The following is a 20,167-nucleotide window of genomic DNA, read 5'->3' as shown; positions in this document are numbered from 1 at the left end:
CTAGATGTTATATATTGAGGTGTGGTCCAAAAAAGAACTTATCATTTGTATTATCCATGTAAAGCTTTAATAGAAAGCATTCTTGACAGGATGAAACGTATACCTAAATAGCTAAGCAGAGAAAGAACTGCATGAGAAAACAGCCAGCAGGAAAAATAAAGTTTTTTTCTATTCAGTCTTTTTTCTCCACATTTTAAAATGCTGGCATTTGATGAAATTTATTGCTTCTGAAGACAAGTCCACTTTTGACTCACTACTATCAGTGTCACAAAAATATCCTACTCTTGCAACCAAATCTGCTTTTGTACAAAACGTTTGTATCAGTCTATTTCAATTATACAAATGCTGTACAAAGTGAATTTCTTACAAATGATGCAACAAACATTTATCTCAATAACTAATCTGCCAATATAAGAGATACCTGCATCTAAGGCTAGAAAATATTAAATAATCCAGTATTTTTATTCTATAAAAATCCTATGACCAGTATTACTCCTATTCATTTTTAGGAGTAGAGATGCAGTTACCAATATTTGTTTGTTGGCTCAACCACAGTAGTAAACCAGCAGCTTTTCAAACAAAAATGAAAGCAAGTTGCCTTAAAAATACTGCTTTTACAGAGCAAAGCAGTGTTGTATTAAAAGATGTGGACTGAAATTTCTTTGCAGTGGCTAGATCCCAACCTGCTCTTTTTATTTGCAGAAACAAAAATCTCTTTATTGGGAGAAGGAGAGGAGGAACACCGCTAGAGAAACATTAAAACCAGGGACCTTTTAATGAGCCCGGAAGGTAGGAGTAAAATACATACATAGGGTCCAGAAGATATTGACATGAATAACACCTGCTTCAGTCAGAGTTAGCAATATGAAAACAGTAATTTGTGTAGATGAAGCTGCTCCCTCCTGTAAAGATTGTAAGAAGTTATAGCTCTATCTATAGTAACCACAAATAATATACAGTACTGTACTGTAGTGCCCCACCTTAAAACGGACATTATCTCAAACAAGAAAACAGAAAGTGTGAATTTTGGGATATTCTAAGTTTGCTGAACAGCAATAAAGTAAAATAACATCTCAAACAAAGATAACCCTTCATTTAACTCTAACTCCAGTTGTGAAAGAGCAGAGCTAAAAATAAAGTTTTCACTTTAGGAAAATAACCAAATTAGATGTTCATTCTTGTGATCAGTATTTTTTACTGCTAATCATTCATAGATTTGTAAAAACATGGAGTCTAGATTTACGATCTGCCCATCCTGTTGCATTGCTAGGGTTACTTTTTAAATGTGTTTCCAAATTATTGTGGACCAGTAATTTTTCATCACAAAAATTGTGGTTTTTTTAAATTTTCAATGCCAGCAATACCATAAATAGTAAAATGAATTCTGTCCCTTAATACCAAGCATAAAAATATTTTATGAGGAACCTCCCCCCCCCTTTTTGTTTTTAAACATTTAGACTTCCATATTTTTTCAATTGCATTTATTCTCTGTACAGGTAAGGCAGGGGGGAGTTGTTGCTCTTTTATAAGAAAATGTGCAGGCCACTAGGAGCTCTGCTGCATAGACAGACAGAGAGATCCTGAGCAGGTGGCAAATAAATGTTGCCATTCATTTCCAGCAGCATTATATCTGCTGGAATAATCAGTTCCTGAATGCATTGTGCTTGACACAGTACTGCAGTAGTTGTTTTTGTGCATGCATGAAAACGAAATACATTAACACAAAATGGAACGTGCCTTCGGTGGAAAGAATTAATTGGAGACACAGTCGTGTAATACATACAATAAGTGGAGCACAGGTGATTTGTAAGGATCGTTCATTAATATTTGGAAACACTTTCTAAATGTGCACTTATGTGTGTATTATTTCTAGACTACTTTGTGGCTGGTTTTCTACACTTATTTGAGCAAGTACCACCAGTCTGACTGCACCTTTGCTCCATAAAGTTACTGGGGTGAAACAAGCATATTCACAATGAAACTTGCAGTTTTCTAAATAACAACAGAAATTATTTCCTGCCTAAAACTTCACTTAGCTCCAGTCTGAAAAATGAAGCATGATATTTAGGATGAAATTGAAAAAGTGCAATTATTTAAATGGAATTAATCAAATTTGATTCACCAGATTGTCAAACACATCCAAGGCAGTGATATTTTTAGTTTGTTCAGCCCCAAAGTAGAAAAATGAAAAAAGAATAAAATAGCAAATTTGAAATAGGCTGCTTTGACAGCGTTATCCTGAGATTAGAATGTTTTTATAGCTACAAAAATAGAAAGTGTAAAAAGATACAAAAAAAGACTACTGAAAATTTAAAAAGTAATTACACTTGCTGTTCTGGAAACTGAAGAAAAGGTAAGGCAGCCCAAGCTGTTTAATGGTGTGGGTTGCAGACTAACAGGCAGTCTAGTGGACAGAAAAATGGGGGTGTCAAGACTAGGAAGAACCTGATTTGGGAGCAAAATGAAGCTGAAAGCTTCTTTTAGTGATATATTACAAAAAGCTTCTACTCATTTTCCAACATCAGCATCAGTTTTTACATTCTGAAACAGAAGGAAAATGTTATCTAGATCTCCGGTGGGTCTGAAGAGTTATGCCAATGACTGGTGCCAACCCTGTCTCTTCAATGCATCCCTTCTGAAATGTGCCATATCAGATCCAAGTTGCTGATTTACTAGGAAAAAATCCCAAATATTCAATCATTTCTGTTTTGCCCATTTTAAAACTAACCCTCATACCTTAAGAATGGCAGCTTGATGTCACCATTATGAACAAAGTCTGAAATGAGTTTGATTACATGGACATAAATAAGCCAAGGGAACCAGACAAAGTGGTTGCACACATGCCTAGGGCTACAGATCTGCTATCTTAGTCTGAGGTCAGCAGCCATGAACACAAAGCGTATTATCGTGTTTTCCAAGTAACATGTGGCTGTTGTATCTTCAAGACAGTCTCCTTCCCACTAGCAGTGAATTCTTCAGAGAGGAAAGAAGGGACCCACAGTAGAAGATTCTTGAATATAGGTTGAGTTGTATCAGCTAATCAGGTCACTGTGCATTTCCCTGGAGCTAATGCTCAGAACCATGCCTGAGAGATTGCCTATGGAACAAACAAATAAAGCACCGAGATTAGCAAATTGTAGAGCATTGAAAATAACCCCCCTTTTAGTCAAGGAACAATTCTACCACAGTGGAATGCTGTGGAAATGGTGCAGCAGTTCTGAGGTGTAATGCTGAAAATGTTGGCCATTGTCGAATCCTCACGAATTCCTACAACTCTGAGCCAAAAGATAGCCTTCAGATTCAAGTAGAGTTAGGTGAGAAAGAAGGATGGCCCCCCACCAGCTTCCTTCAACATACACTGACCTGGGACTGGACACTGACTGCCATCAGCAATAAGGGAACTCTGTAGCTGTTCAGGTTTCCACCTCTCCCAGAAGGAGTCACTGCAAGGTAATGGTGTGGAGGAGGAGTCCCAAGGTGGGATGGCGATAAAGTAGGCAACATAAAATATACAAAAACAACAGAAATGGATGGGTGAGCTGAGGAATATGCCATTTAATTTTTTTTTAATTAGGAAAACAGAAAATCCCATTTGCTTCATTATATTATGAGCAGAAAATAACTTTAAAATCTCATCAGTGAATCAGGGATGACAAAAGGGGATTTTAAATTTAAATGACCTTCTCACAAATATTTAAAATTCTAGTAAGAAGGGGCAGAGAATAGTTCATTTGCATGAAACGAGGGCATTTTACCCTCACAATATCCTCTGCATTAGGTCAAACTTCCTCAAGCATGATCGTCTTCTAAACTGTGGAGTAATTTTCAAAACTTTCCAAACAGTATGGCCTTTGCTGACACTTCTGGAAGTTACAATCCAGTTGTTTATAAAGTGCCGTGCATAGGGAAAGGCAAGGTTGAGTAATTGTTCCAAATCAGCCCTTGCATTTTATAGTGATGAGTGAGAATTTGAATCCATGTTTTCCTGGCCCTAATCTGACATCCAATCAGGCATAGTAGCACTTTATCATCTACTATGGAACATTCAGGTTGTTCCGTGTATGCTTGACTAAGCTGAATCAGAGCATATCACAGGAATCAGTGCAAAAGCGTATTAGTAGTAGGTTTGGCTAGAGAATGTACATCAAACCTGTAGTAGGTTCCAGTATGAAGAGATGATAGAAATGAAGAGGAGAAAAAATATTCTGGAATGGCTCTTTTATCAAAAAATTTGATTCATCTGGCAATACAAACATAATGAATCTGTCTTCAAAATTATTTTTACCCTGAGCAAAACAGGAAATTGAGAATCCAAGGCAATTAGGAAATTATTCCATCCTTTTCAATACATTCTAGACCCAAGCATTTTCAATATCTATTCTTACTGGCTTCAGCAATTTTCTTCAATATTTTGTTAAAAATATCTATTATTAAAAATCAAAATATATGACATTGATCTAGCAATGAGTTTGCTGCTATTTCATGGCTACTTTATGTAATGTAACTTCTTCATATGATTAGAATATTTTTAGATTGTAGTTATTTTATTTTATTTTCAGGAATTCATTCTAGGATTTCTGGGATGGTATTACATTTTTCCTCAACCCAAAATTTGGAGATGCAAAAAGCCATTTTACAATGTCTTACCTGCCTGTATTACATTTTTTTTACATACTATTAGCCTTGTTTCCTCTCCCTTCTACCCATTCCTGCCTCTCAGCATGAAAAAGTTATCACAATCCAACTGAATATCTTAGGTGGGCCTGTGACAATTCGCCATGGCTACATTCATTGACAACTTGCCATGGCGAATTCACTGCGAAACAACTTGCTCAGGACAACTCGCTGTGGGACAAGAGTTACACTAATATCAAAGTAATAGTGGGATAGAATAATTAAAGAAAGAATGCAAAAAGGAGGGACAGAATGAAATGTGAATTGAAAAAATTAAAATAATTTTTATTTATTTTAAATAATGAAATAGAATTGTTCCTCCTCAAACTGTCCCATGGCAAGTTGGCCGTGGTGAGTTGTCCTGCAGTGAGTTGGCTACAGCAAATTGTTCCATTCCAGTCTTAGCTAGCAATCCAGCCGTATCCTATCAGTGAACCAGGTTAGACAAGCAGGTGATTGGGGTGGAGTACCCAAAAGATCAAGGTGGCAACAGCTGCTGCATCAACTCCAATGCATAGGAGTTGGGGCTTCACTTACATCATTGAGCCTGCCATCTTCAGTTTTTGTGACCTCCCTACAGATAAACTGCAAACCAATAGGATAGGTTTGTTTTTCATTCTATGCCTCTCCTTCCATTGCTTCCATTCAACTCTTGGCTTCAAAATCATCTGTGGTAAAATAATCCCACACCAAACTACTAAAAGGGTAGGACGTAATTGGCCAGGCATCAGCAACCTTTTCAAGCACTGGGCCAATGAACTTAAAAACAAAAAAGAAGGTCTCACTCGCAAATGCTGTGAGAGGTTGGTATTTTATGTGATTTCAGGCATCCTTTGTCAATATTGTTCAGTTTAATTTTCAGGAACCAGGATCATGGTATCCAATCCGTGTCCATGGAAGTATCTTACAGCAGTTAACTTTTATGTTAGGCCACTTTATGAGAGGCGTTGGGAATATAAAGAGAATTGATCTATCATTTAAAACAGAATGGTGAACCTGTGTGTCCCAAAGATGCTGCTGAATTATATTGTCTACCAATCCAATCAGTACATCCAATAGTAAGGGACATCCTCCCCCCCCCCCATTTATTAATTATGCTGTCAGACCATCTTTTTAACATGCCTGCTTCAATGAATCAATGTATATATTTAAAACATTTAACACAAACAAAATTTGAATTCAGTCTTGAATATTCTTTTGGCCCTAGTTACATTTTTCTAAAAATCTCCAATAACACACAAATGGCACCATGCTTTACAGTAATCATCACAATTGTTAGCATTTTCTCTATGATTTTTCTCAGGGAGCACCTGGCTCTTAAACATATTTTCAATGATCTGACAGGGCTGGAAAAAAATTTGTGGAAGCTGAAATAAGAGGAAGTCAATATTATTATTTGGCATAGGATCATCTTAAATACCAAGTAGATATATACATTATTTTCATAAAGATATTTTATATTTACCTCTTGCATTTCCCAGGGTTTGACAATCAAGATCGTCATCAATGAATTCCTCCCCCTGGGTATTTTGGGTATCCTCTCTGTGATTTACAGGGCTGGTCATCTCTTGCTCTTTTTCATTTTGCATCTGAGCATAGACATTTCTCCCTGGTAATTTCCTTAAGAACATAAGATAGTTTTTTTAAAAAAATATTGCATTGCCTTGATCTACCAAGAGTGACCCATAGGTGGAAGCATCCATTGCAAATATGGTTGTCTATGTGTTCATTCAGACTTCACTGAGCTACTATGAAATGCTTTCTGATGCTTATGCAAATGCCCCATCCAAATCTATGGTTAAAAACTCCAATTGCATCAAGATTCAGGTAATTATCTTGGAATTCTTGTTTGTTGCTCAATTCTCTGCATTTAGAGGAACTTAAAGAGTTTTTGAGCATACAATGCAAGCATCTTTGGGGTATGTTCAACAAGAGCTCACAATTCCTCTACATTCCATAGTTACCTATGTAAAAAAGTAAGCTATCTTTTCCAATACAGATTATGATTTTCTTTCATTGAAATGCAAGTATTCGTATTCTTTTCGCTATTTTTCATAATTTTAAATTATAAATAAAATAATGTTTTGCATTTTTTAAAAAATACAGCAATAATTTTTGTATTTTTTCATAAAGAAGCAATGTGTGGGAGCTTGTTAAAGTAAGATCCAACCTGGAACTAATTGAGAGCTAATAAAAGACCCTCAGAATGCTAGCGACCAGATGACTGCAAAGAATATAAACTCTTCCATTCCCTACCAGTCAATTAAAACTGAAGAAGCTTCTTGGATAAGAAGAAATATTTTTAAAGAAAAAAACCAAGAAAATTCAATTGCCTTTTGGAAAAGCACTTTTGGGACAACCATGACTGAATGATTAAGAAACTCTATAGACATGATGTCCACAACCTCACACCATAATTGAATATAGCAAATCACTAGTAGAAAACTAAGTTCACTAGAGATAACATAGGTAACTGTTGCCACAGTCATGCAGTCCCATAGTAATCTTTGAACACTGTAAATCACAAAATGGGAAATGAAACATTTTAAGAATTGCTAACTTTAGTAAAGTATATGTCCAGGTTTTAAAAACTTTTCTATATTGAACTGGAATCCAATGGATTATTGCTCATTAATGACAGACATATGATGCTTGAAAATAAAGCCCTCTTGTTGCTATAAAAAATTATAGAGTTACCTGACCTTGTAACATGGAAACACATGACAAAATAAAAACATTAGCTGCTTTAATTAAATGAATTCAATGAAAACACTATATTCATTCAAGTAGAATGGATTTAAATATTCTTATCACCTGACCATGCCCTCACACCGTATTTACCCAAAAGGAAGATGGCCCTGAATTTAAAATTGCAGAAAGAACAAAAATTATAAACATATCAGAAAGTACAGTTACTTCATCCAATCCCCATCTGCTTTTTTCTGTTTTTTCTGGAAGGAACAGGTAGGTATGGAAATGTGTGTACATATTCACCAAATTCTGAATGCAAGAGAATAGTTAGCATATTAATCAATTATGGATGAATTAATTTTATAGACAGAGTACTCTAAAATACAAGAGGCAAAGGCAAACCACTCCCAAAACTATTGGCAAGGAAACTGCATTTAATCACTAGCAATTGTTATTTTTTGTCCTGGGTATCTGTTGGCAGACAGTTATGCACACATAAATAGACACATAGAAAGAAGTCTGTCGTATGAGAGGTGGAAATACCCAAGATTTGTTTCAGTTGGAGTTGACAGGGCAGGAAAGCTGCAAAAAGCAGTAAAAACATTTTAAACTATAAATCCATGTATTCTTTTATTCTTTCTTTTGAGAAAGGATCGTTGTTAATTCATGATTATTTTCCTTTTGGGTGAATAAAATGAATCTGACAAATAATAAATAATAATTTTCAGCCTGTAGATATACAGTATACAATCACCTTTTGAATTTGTACAGGATTATGGCTCCTATAACCACAAGTGAAATGACAAAGAGAGCCATGATCATCCAGTACCCATTGCCTCCTCTGATGCTCTGAGAATCTGAAATTAAAGATAAACCCTAGTAAGTGGAATCTTTAGCAGAATCATTTTCTAATCCATTGTAAAACATTTATCTGTTCAAACTGTAACTTGCACTGGAGTACACTTATTCACAGTAATGCAGCAATGAAATCAGCCTTCACTATCTGTGTTCTCTCTAAATGTGTTGGATTTCACAATGTTTTTCCTTAAGATTCTGGGAATTTAAATTCAATACCTGGAGGGCATCAACATGAGTCTTGCTTTCATGCTCACCTCCTATTTCTTTCCAATTCCTGGACTCCGCTAAAATAGATCTTAATTTTAATTACCTAGTGGATGAGTTTCATAATATAGCCCTTTAGTTCCCAAGTTTAGTAAAAAAATAATAATGCAGGGCAAATAAAAAGCTTTATTTGGTGTAATTCCATATAAAGCTGACTGTTGTCACAGAATAATTCTGAATTATCTATCATAAATATTAATATAGCTTAAATACAGGTAGCCTTTGACATGATCACAACTGAGCCCAACATTTCTGTTGTTAAGTGAGACATTTGTTAAGTGAGTTTTGCCCCATTTTACAACCTTTCTTGCCACAGTTTTTCAGTGAATCATTGCCGTCGATAAGTTAGTAACTCGGTTGTTAAATGAATCTGGCATCCCCATTGACCTTGCTTGTAAGAAGGTTGCAAAAGGTGATCACATGATCTTGGGACACAGTAATGGACATAAATATGAACCAGTTGCAAGCATCTGAATTTTGATCACATGATTGGGATGCTACAAAGGTTGTAACTATGAAAAATGGTCGTAAGTCACTTTTTTCAGTACCGTTGTAACTTTGAACCATCACTAAATGAATGGTTGTAAGGATTACTGTTGTGAGGACTACCTGTATTACAAAAATATTTTCTCTGGAGAAAACTTTACTACTGTAATTGTCCAAAGAGAGAGATGGGGACGGGAAACAGGAGAGAGGAGAGGTGGTAAGGGGAGAGGTAGTTTACCTGAATCAGAACTACCTAATGCCACATGGACCCATTTTCCTCCTCTCATAAAGAAACTGATGTTTTGGGCATCCAGAGATTGTTTAATAGCAGTTAACCACTAGAAATAAAAAAATCATACAAAAGAACAAATCAGTGCATTTTTAATGTTGCTAAGTTTCAGGGACTTCAGAAAAAAGGAATAAATTATGAGATGGAATTTGCTTCACATATCCTAAAAAGAGAAAATTAAAAAGAAGATGCAACTTATGCAGACAATGAAATGGAAGCATTGCTTCTAAACTGTTAACTGCTTCTATGTACAAGCTGATTAGCTCCCAGGGTAAGGCCAAGAAAAAGGACACTGGAAGAGTGACATTTTCATTCTTATCTATCCATGCCCTTATTTCAACCTTTTCATTGGGATTCCACATAATAAATTCCAATACTTCCAGGTTGAAATATATTGACATTAGCCAAAAAGAGAGGATCGTGTTTTTGTTTAGAGATCCAGTCACTTGGGTAATCCATGTTTCATCTGTCTAAAAATAAGACAAAATATGTCCTAAGGCAACTTGGGATGCTTGTTGTACCAGTGCAGAATGTCTAAGGGCATATAATTTCCCAGTTTCATCATATCTTTTCTAAGACTACATTTGTAAGAAACCAGATAATAGCCTAGTAGCCACATGAATCTAAACCCAATTCTTACTCTATCATTACAGCCTTCTCAGGCAGCATTCTGCTCTAAGATGTTTACAGCAAAGTATGCCTAATGACTTTTTTGATAGTATTGTAGTCCACTGTGATGGTATATGAAACCCTTACCTTATGCACACTGCATCACCCAGACCCATTGAAAGAGCCTGCATGCTATGGTGATTAAAATGAATTGTCTCTTAGAGGAACCATGGAATGAAAAATTCATCTAAGTCATGGAATGACAACTTCACCACTGTAGAGTTAACAAGGACCAGGAGTCTTCACAGGATGGCTGATACGGTTCTCAAGATTTCTGCATCCTGTCCCTAGAAGTCTGGGAAAAGGCCACTTCCCATTTGCAACTCCTGTTCCTCTCCAATTCAATATTTTTCTTAGTTAAAGAAAGTAAGCTATCCCTTGCTTCCATTGTCTTCTGCGTGAATGAAGGAATAGTTTTCTTGGATCATAGGAAAGCCAGAAAACAAAGATTCTCTTGTTCTCAAAGGACAGCTCATTATCGCTACAGAAAACCAACGGAGTATGTAGAGAATGGAACAGTGTCATCTGAGCCTCCCTCTCAAATGCTGCCTGCTGTAATTTGTGGGAACACTTTTGTCAGATTAAAACTTAGTACCACCCTACAATTAGAAAATGATTTCCCATTAATTTCATTACGAATGAGATGTAGGCAGGATGACTCATTACAGATTTAATATACATTAGTTAAGTACCTTATCATTAAATACATTTTTCTTTCCTTCAGGATGGTTTGTAGACAGAAGCATATAAAAGTCAGCAGTGGTGGGTACCCCAGGTTTTATTACTGTCATAAGACTTTCTTCAGGTAAGCATGTTTCCTAAAAGAAGAAAAAACATTGAATCTGGATGACTACCTTCAATTACAGATCTTTTAATAAGCTTTGAATTTGATCCATTTTTGAATATTTTAGTCAGATATACAGTAGGTATAGAAACCACATCCTGTCTGACATTATGTAGTCACACTAGAAACACTTTTTCAGAAAGAGGAAGGGATGTTAATAAAAATAACCAAAAAATCGAGATGCTTATAAAAATATTTTTCCAAAAATTTATACATTAAATCCAGCTATATTACAGTTTCCCAAAAGTTTCAATTGGTGACGATTGGAGTACTTTTATTAGGGCAAGGAAAATCTTTCAAAAAAGGTTCTCTGCCAACATAGAGGAGAATATACAAAGACCTCTCTTTGACTTATGAAAACAGCCATTATTTTTTTCCAGGGACATGCATCTGCTTCCAGCTGTCTACCCTTGTGTATACTTCAGTTCACTTGTTTCCCAGCTGCTTTAATGATTCAAAGGGAATCCTTCATGAACTTTCCAGCGTGTTACACGGCATTTTAGAAGAATTATGTGCTGCCTTATATGCTGTCTAAATCCCACCTCCCCATCCAATAAAATTTAGAGAAAACCCAGATTAAAAATATCAACCCAATTTTAATACAGACATTCTTGCACTTTCTAAAATTAAGAGCAAGCATCCTGTGGGTTACTTTTCTAAAACTAAACCAGATGGCCTTTTTCTCTAAATGTTCTACATTTAGTTTAGGGGACAAAGTTTTGATTTTTAAAAATAAAGCAGCAGCAAGAAATAGTCCAACATATACTTATCAAAAGTAATGTACTAAAGAACAATCAACCTCTGCCACAATGGTAACTTTTAATTGCTTTAAATTTGCTAGTTTATAATCTGAGAAGGAGGTATCCATAACCAAATAGAGTACCTGGGCAATCCGTTGTGTTACCACATGACCAACATCCTCTCGCCAAGCAGGTATATTTGGGTTGTATAAATCTAGATGTTCAGAAAACTTTAATGGAAGAACTTTATAATGATCTGGAAATATGAAGAAATAGTGCAACTAAATAATTGAAAAAAGCTTTCTAAAAATAGCAATTCTAAAATGATTCAAAGGATTCTATAAATGTAATTACGCATGTGTATCAAACAAGTATCCTGAAGTTCTAACTTATTCATTATATTGAAACAAGTAACATAACTATAAATTATAAATCATGGGAGCAACAGAATTAAACAGATATTAAAAAGTGCCCTGACTTGCATTTTCATTGCAATGGCTGTAGGTTATAAACTTCACTCTAAACTCACAGTATCTGCAACTGGATGATAACAATACATATTACTAAATATCATTACAAGGATGGTACCTCACCCAAAACCTGGATAATCTTGGAATCTTGAAGCATAGAATTTCCACAAGAAGCTTGAACTGTAACTCTGACTTTTCCTGCTTCAGCAAAACTGGTTACCAAGAAATTTTCCAGTGAAAGAACTGGCTAAAGAAAAGAAGTGATCGAGTAAAAATAAATGTGAGCCAAAAAGTTCCCAACTGTGAATATTCAGCTTCACATTTGGGGTGTTTAAAAGGTTTGCAAACAGTAATGGCTTTTTCCCCTAATTTGAAAATTCACTAAAATATCACAGGCATCAGGAAAAATCATGGAACGCATATGTACCTAATCATCAGAATATTTATTATGTGAAGCAACAATAGAGTCACCAGAAGGTAACCTCTATTGATTGCTCTGCTACATGCATCAACTGTTAGTATTAAGGGAAAAAGCAACCCATCATTAAAACAAAAAATAACGAAGTAAAAATAGCAACAATGCTGATAAATGCTAAATATTGATATAATACCATAATGGGTTTCAATTATGAAAATATACATTAGATATACAGGTAATTTCTCTTAGCAATGAATAACAAAGATTGTTCCAATATGTAAACTACAGTGAAGGATTCAAAGTCAGGAGGCTTCATTTCTAGTTATCTTTGAACCAGAATTTTATTTTATTTTCTTCAAAACCATCAGAGATCTGCTGTTAGACCCCTTGCAATTTGCATACTGAGCAAATAGATTGACAGATGCTGCTGTTAATATGGCTCTGCACTACATCCTACAACATCTTGAATCTCTAAAGACCTATGCAAGGGTCCTCTTTGTAGACTTCAACTCAGCAATCAATACTATCATTCCAGATATTCTTCCAACTAAACTAAATCAGCTAGCTGTACCTGTTCACATTTGTAACTCGATCATAAGCTTCCTAACAGACAGAAAGCAGCAAGTGAAGCTAGGCAAAAACATCCGATACCAATACAATTAGCACAGGAGCCCCCCAAGGCTGTGTGCTCTCTCCATTTCTCTCTATACACCAATGACTGCATCTCAAAAGATCCCTCTGTTAAAATACTGGAAGGTTGCAGATGATACAACAGTAATTGGTCTCATTCGAGACAACAATGAATCTGCATTCAGACAGGAGGTTGAACAACTGGCCTTGTGGTGCAACCAGAACGATCTTGAACTAAATACACTCAAAAGGGTAGAAATGGTGATAGATTTTTAGGAGAAATCCTCCTATAGTATATAGGACCTATACTATCACCTCTTACAATACCAGACAACACAGTATCAATAGTAGAGACCTTCATGTTTCTAGGTTCTATCATATGTCAAGACTTAAAATTGACACCTAACTTCAAAAATGTCATCGCAAAAGAGGGAAACAAAGAATGTTCTATCTGCACCAACTCAGAAAGTTCAAACTGCCCAAAGAGCTGCTGATTCTGTTCTACAGAGGAATTATTGAGTCTGTCATCTGCACCTCTATAACTGTCTGGTTTGGTTCTGCAATCAAACAAGACAGACACAGATAATTAGAACTGCAGAAAAAACAATTGCTACCAACCTGCCTTCCATCGAATACCTGTATACTGCACGAGTCAAAAAGAGGGCTATGAAAATAACTACAGACCCCTCTCATCCTGGACTTAAATTGTTTCAACTTCTACCCTCAAAATGATGCACACCAGAACAACTAGACACAAGGACAGTTTTCCCCGAATGCCATCACTCTGCTAAACAACTAATTCCCACAACACTGTCATATTCCTACTAAGACTGTATTACTATTATTATTCTTTTCCTTCCTAGTACCTATCTCTTCCCACTTGTGACTCTAACCATGTTACTTGTATCTTTAAAATTTATATTGTTTTATTTGTTTCCTACTATAATTTGAATGTTTATTAGTAACCTACGACCATCACTAAGTGTTGTATCTTATGATTCTTGATGAATGTATTCTTTTTATTTTTCTTTATGTACACTGAGAGCATATGCACCAAAGACAAGTTTCTTGTGTGCCCAATCACACTTGGTCAATAGATATTTTCAATGAAAGAAGGAGGGAATCCATGAAATCTTTATTTTCTTTACAGCAAAAGGGGCTTAAAATGTGGTGAAAATCCCCACATTTTAGTACTGTCTACTAATTGATAGTCAGAAAGAACAGAAGAGTATTGATTCTAAGTATGTGAAAAGTAAAACATTATACAATATTATCAGCAATATTAATATTACTGTACTATTATCATGAATGCAGAATAAAATATTGAATTAAAATACAGTTCATGATCTCATTTAAATGAAAATGTATTTTCATAACCCTCATTTACATTTACAAGCTTCTACCACTCAGTTTTTCAAAACTGGAAAAAATCCAGTAAAACCTTTCCTTGAACAACCCCTCCCCTCCTTTTTAAATTGATGACCGGATGCTTTGCCTGGCAGAGTCCCAAATCTACTTGGTTCCAATGAATCCCTTTGGTTTCAACATTTCTAAGAGTTCTGAGAGTTCTGAGATGGCTGCTTGCCATGGCTCCCAAGCACACATGATTTTAAAACAAAGAAGCAAGTAGAAGCAGGAAACGTATAACATGAAGAATAAACTGGAAGAAAGTAACTGAATCTGAAAGATTCCTATTTGAACTGTCTATAGGTTTTCACTGTGCTAGATGAAGAGCATGTAAATGTCTGATAATGATACAAATATCTTAATATTGATTTTTCTTTGGCAACAGAATCACCCACAAGAAATTAAGATATCCCTGCATTAATCTAGTTGTCAGAGACTATTAAGTAGAACCATTGATCTGGACTTAACCACAATAAAAAATCAGTACGTGTTTAGTAGGTGTCTGGTTAATTTTAGAATTTCCACTCCATAGTCTCTGACAATTAAATATGTACATTATGATTTTTTTCACAATGCATTATACTTCTTTTTCAGATGTTTCTTGCATTGAATCTCCCCCCACCCCACATGGACTCCCAATTCAGGGTTTGATGCACATGTTCTTATCAAATTACCACAGTTCAGGAATATTTTCCTTTAAAAATTAACTAGACACCTACTGAACCACTATGTTTGCAAGCATAAATTGAGAGGCACAGACTTGTAGTGTGATGTTACCAAACAAACTTGCTATAATCATAGTTCACTTGGAGCACTGTTATTGTGAGTGGTTAAACTATCTGATAGTCACACTTACATGAGTGAAAATGCTGCTATTAATTCCTTTTAATGAAACTGAGGATTGAAAGTAATGCTATTTCTAACAGGACAATCTTCAATACTAAGTAACTCCCCAAATCAAGAGGGGGAGTTGTGGATAATAATAATAAAAAAAGATCTCATGCACTGAGGAGTACAGTCTGAATTGCTAAACAACAACCTATGGTTGCAACACACAGCGCTTTGCTGTTTCTGCATTAGAGAGCTGTTACAGAAGTTTATGCAGGATCTACCAGTCAACTTGAAATTGACCGGCACAATCCAAGTCTCCGTCCTTTATTTGACCTGCTCATCCCTATCAGTTCCCACCTTTTTTTTACAGGTGAGCTACATTTGTGAGGTTTAATACAAGAAAGGGAACAGATACAGTTGTTGGGGCAGAGACCCTGGCAGACAGAAAAATGGGGAGCTGGTTAGAGAGTAACAGAAAGCAAACACTGGACTCTCCAAAGGTGTAGAGAACTTGATAAAGTTTATTTTCCCCAGTCCCTTGAGCATTCTGGGGCACGGTTTGAGAACAAAAACAACTTTTTTAACACTTCAGTAGTCAAACCTACACTCAAAGTCCCATTCAAAACAAAATGTCTAAAAGTAAACTGTTCCAGCAGTAGCATTTTGCAGGTTGTTATGTTGCTTTCACACCAACAATCTCAATGTGCCTGCCAGCCTTAACTCTGAGTATATAAGCTGCTCCTTACTTAAGTATGAGCCAGCAGTGTGTTGCAGCTCCCAAAAAAGCTAATGAAATTCAAGGTTGCATCAAGAGAGGCATAATTTCAAGATCATGTGAAGTGTTAGTACCATTTTATAATGCATGGGTGAGACCACGCTTGGAATATTTCATCCAATTCTGGTCACCATGATTCAGAAAAGATGTTGAAACTCTAGAAAGAGTGCAGAGAGGAGCAACAAGGGTGATTAGGGTAATGGATAATATGAACATAATATGAATGGCTGAGGGAACTACCGTATTTTTTGGATTATAAGATGCACCTTTTTCCCTCAAAAAAGAGGCTGAAAATCTAGTTGTGTCTTATACACTGGATACAGCTTTTTTTGCCTCCCCAAAGCCCGCCCCTTCACCAACATGGCCGCACATAGCTTTTAGAAGGCTTTCAGAGAGCTCCTGGGGCTGGTGAGGGCAGAAATGAGCAAAAAACAGACCATTTTTCGTTCAATTTCCCCCCCCCCCCCAGCACCCAAGAACTATAAGCCTCCTAATGGCTATCAATGCCCTTTTTTTAACAAAAAAGGGCCAGTTTTTGTTCATCCTCCCGCTCCCGCAGGAGCACTCTACAAGCCTCCTAAGGGCTATTCATGCCCTTTTTTGAAAAAAAAAACTGGGCCCGTTTTCGTGAAAAATGGGCCATTTTGGGGAGATTTGCAGAGTGGAAAAATATTTTTTTTAAAATTTGCCTCTTCAAAACCTTGGTGCGTCTTATACTCCGGTGTGTCTTATACTCTGAAAAATAGGGTAGGTATGTGTAGTCTAACAAAGAGAAGGATTAGGGCAGTATCACAGGCAGTGGGTGTACACCCGTGCACAGCATGCGTGCACATGGTGGGTTCCAGATCCTGTTGCAACCGGTACACTGCAATGGGGTCAGGCATCCACCATGTGCATGCATGCTGTGCACGCGTGTACACCCACTGCCTGTGATACTCCAGCTGCTCGGCAGAGTGTCGTTCAGGTGCCGTACGCTCCATGCACGTGCACAAATGATCCAGTTGGTCAAATACAGGTAAGGATGGCGGGTAGGCAGGTGGGCCCTCCGGAGCACTGTACTGGAACAGTACCTGGTGCTCCCAGCAGGCACCGGTATGCCCGTACTGGGGTGTACCGGCCGTAACCCACCACTGGATTAGGGGTGATATGATAGCAGCCTTCCAGTACTTGAGGGATTGTCATACACAAGAGGGAGTAAATGTATTCTCCAAAGCACTTGACAGTAGGACAAGTAGTAATAGGCAGAAGATCATTAAAGAAAGATCCAACCTAGAACTAAGGAGAAATTTCCTGACAATGAGAACAATTAATCAGGCTTCCCTCCAGAAGTTGTGGGTGTTCTATCACTGGAGGTTCTCCAGAAGAGACAGGACAGCCATTTATCCAGAATTATATAGGATCTCCTGCCATGTGCAGGGGGTTGGAGTATGTGCAAGACGGCCACTCACAGAACCTCAGTCAGTCAACTGAGATTGCAGTGCTAAGTTGAATATGGGGGAAGTACAGTATGTCAAACCTTCAAAAATATTTAACAATAAAACTATCGTTTAAGATAATAAAACTAGCTGTTTTAGGATACTAAGAAACGTATAAATTTTATAAATAAATAAATGAGTACATATAGTACATATTGAAATTAGCGTAAAAAGTTTCAAATGCTGGAAATATGACAGTAATAATTATTCAATACCTGAATATTGTTTCCAATCCACCAGTAAAAAAGTGTAAAGTTAGAGTTCTTTGGCAGGATGATGGCTGTCAAATTCACCTCCCGGTTTCTGCCAACAGCAGGAACTACTTCAAGATGTAAAGCCTGCAGTGGAGCTAGAAAGAGTCCCAACTGTTAATTAAAAAGCCATTAATTTATCAAACATCTTGTGCTTTCAAATACATCTTCTAAAGATGCACTAGAATGCTCAGGGACATCTTTTAAACTTTTCAAGCAAATTCAAGAGAACACCATTTCCTTAGGGACTGAATTAAATTAGATCAAATTTTATTGCTCAATAGAAAATTAATGTTAGTAATTCTCACTGCAAATTAAATTGTCTTAAGTTTTTATAACTTGAAATTTTAATTAAGGTACTTTTTTAAAATTTGCATTTATTTTATTTGGAAGACTTAAATAAATACTGCATTTATATTCCTTCCAAATCAAAAAGGGGAAACCTAAAGTTGATGGGTTGTGTATACAGTATATACGTGTATATACTAGATAGAAGCAAATAGGAAGAATGAGATTTTCAATTAGGGGACCGCAGAGTTTCCAAACACTGGGAACAAGAGACTGTGAAACCTCTGAACTTGTCTGACCAAGTCTAGAGAAAGCTTTACATTTGCATTATTTACACCGGATATTTACACCGCAGAATAGTTACAAAGCTGTAACTACTTAAAACAGCAATCAAAGCAGTTTTAGCAATCCTGAGAGAAAGTAGTGTTGGTTGTGTGTCACAAGGCAGGTCAGATGTCTGCTGCACTGCCTTCAAAGTTAAATTTAGGCAGAATCCTGTCATATATTCCTGATGTCAGTATATAAAAAGAAAGTATGAACAAACTTCAGTTTAGTGGAAATAGGAAACTTTCCCAACTTGGTCAAACAAATTCATGAATTTGTAAACTGCATTTTTCACTTAAAGGAAAAACTTACCTCCAGATTTTATGCATTTTTAAATTTGTTCACCTCTACCTTCAGCTGTACCAAGAAGTGAGAGCAGAGTTTCTGCTCTATTTGTTTTGTGTGCCAGCACAAAATGTGGTGTGTGGAAGACAGCAAATGCAAAAAGCAATGAGGCATCACAGGGATTTTTCATCTTGAAGGCTACCTTACTTCCTTTATGACTAGGATGAGCATTTATCTGAGCAAGATATTAAATCAATTTTCAGTATTCTACTACACTGACAATATTCAGAATAGAACCAGAATCCATTTATGGACATAACCTAAATATATTTTATGATGTAGATTATAGCCAAGATGCATTCAAAATGTATCCCTCCTGTTTCTCAACAAGATTTTTTGGTGTTGATAACAATAGCGGACAGATGAATAAACTTGAGATCAGAAAGTAATTTCCATTCCAAAGGAACAAAATCCAACATTCTGTTGACTGTTAAGAAGCTCCAAGAATGAAATATGTATTCCACTGTAAATTGCTAGCCATTTTTTAATGAAATATACAAATGTAACAAATAAGTAAGTTGATACTATCCTAATGCTGCAATAATAATGAGAATGAGAAAAATAAACTGAAACTTACGATAAACCTGAATAAATATGACTGCTTCATCTTGACCTGCAGCATTCTTGGCCACCACAGAGACATGATAAACTCCAGGATTTTCATAATGGTGTTGAAAGGTTTCACCTATCAGTGTCAGGTTCATATAATTCACCTTAATGCCATCTCCAAAGTTCACTTGGTATTTGGTGTTTAAAGTATCACCCTAAGAAAACCAAGAAGAAGAAGAAAACAGACCCATCTCAAAAATGGAAGAGGGGAGCAATCAAAATTATGTATCAAGCTATGTATCAATACTGGCAGCTCTGAAAGTAAGCATTAACCATCCACTGAACTGATTGCTCTCTCTGTTACATCATAAACAGAATTTCTCAAAGCTCTATTAAAAGTATTTTAAAATTCATGGTACTTCAGCTGGAATGGAATCATTCAAAATAGGGAGGGTGGGTGTAGAAAAAAAAAGTAACATAGACAGGTTGTCTAAATGAAATTTTTATTTATGATGTTGTTCTTGTCTTTGAAGGATTAACCTACTCTTTTTCTTTGCATGATGATAAATGGGTCAATTTAAGATAGGAAGCCCCAGAATCTATCCAGGTTACTCTGAGTTTATATATGTATCGTATTTGCATGGCTGCCCATTTTACAAAAACATGACTCCAGGTGGTGTTATATAAATTTATAAAGAATGATGCATTTTTTTAAAAAAAAAACAATTCTTAAGACCATTAAAATTCAATAATAAACTCCTAATTAGTAGTATTAAATATAAATCTACATCTAGCACATCTCTTCTTCTAATAACATAAGCATCCAAACCAGCTTCTTGCATACTTAGTTTGCATAAGGCTGTAACCATTCTTTCTAGTTCAATATATG

At 36.1% G+C, this 20,167-nt stretch overlaps 1 protein-coding gene across 1 annotated transcript in view; it reads right to left on the bottom strand.

Annotated features, from left to right (window-relative positions):
- Window positions 1-751: 751 nt before the first annotated feature.
- The window catches only part of SORCS2 (sortilin related VPS10 domain containing receptor 2), a 131,375-nt gene continuing 111,959 nt past the window's right edge, over window positions 752-20,167 (bottom strand). Inside the window, exons 19-28 of the mRNA XM_081950077.1 lie at window positions 19,307-19,493; window positions 17,737-17,870; window positions 12,109-12,232; window positions 11,659-11,771; window positions 10,624-10,749; window positions 9,212-9,311; window positions 8,120-8,222; window positions 6,140-6,294; window positions 3,364-3,443; window positions 752-3,097 (exon numbers count right to left, since the gene is read on the bottom strand). Coding sequence (XP_081806203.1) covers window positions 3,074-3,097; window positions 3,364-3,443; window positions 6,140-6,294; window positions 8,120-8,222; window positions 9,212-9,311; window positions 10,624-10,749; window positions 11,659-11,771; window positions 12,109-12,232; window positions 17,737-17,870; window positions 19,307-19,493 — 1,146 coding nt within the window. The 3' untranslated portion in view covers window positions 752-3,073. The remainder of the gene's footprint in view (window positions 3,098-3,363; window positions 3,444-6,139; window positions 6,295-8,119; window positions 8,223-9,211; window positions 9,312-10,623; window positions 10,750-11,658; window positions 11,772-12,108; window positions 12,233-17,736; window positions 17,871-19,306; window positions 19,494-20,167) is intronic.

The sequence above is a fragment of the Natrix helvetica genome (genome assembly GCF_964273705.1).
Source record: "Natrix helvetica genome assembly, chromosome: 4".
NCBI classification, from domain to species: Eukaryota; Metazoa; Chordata; class Lepidosauria; order Squamata; family Natricidae; genus Natrix; species Natrix helvetica.
This window is presented reverse-complemented; position numbering and strand designations above follow the sequence as displayed.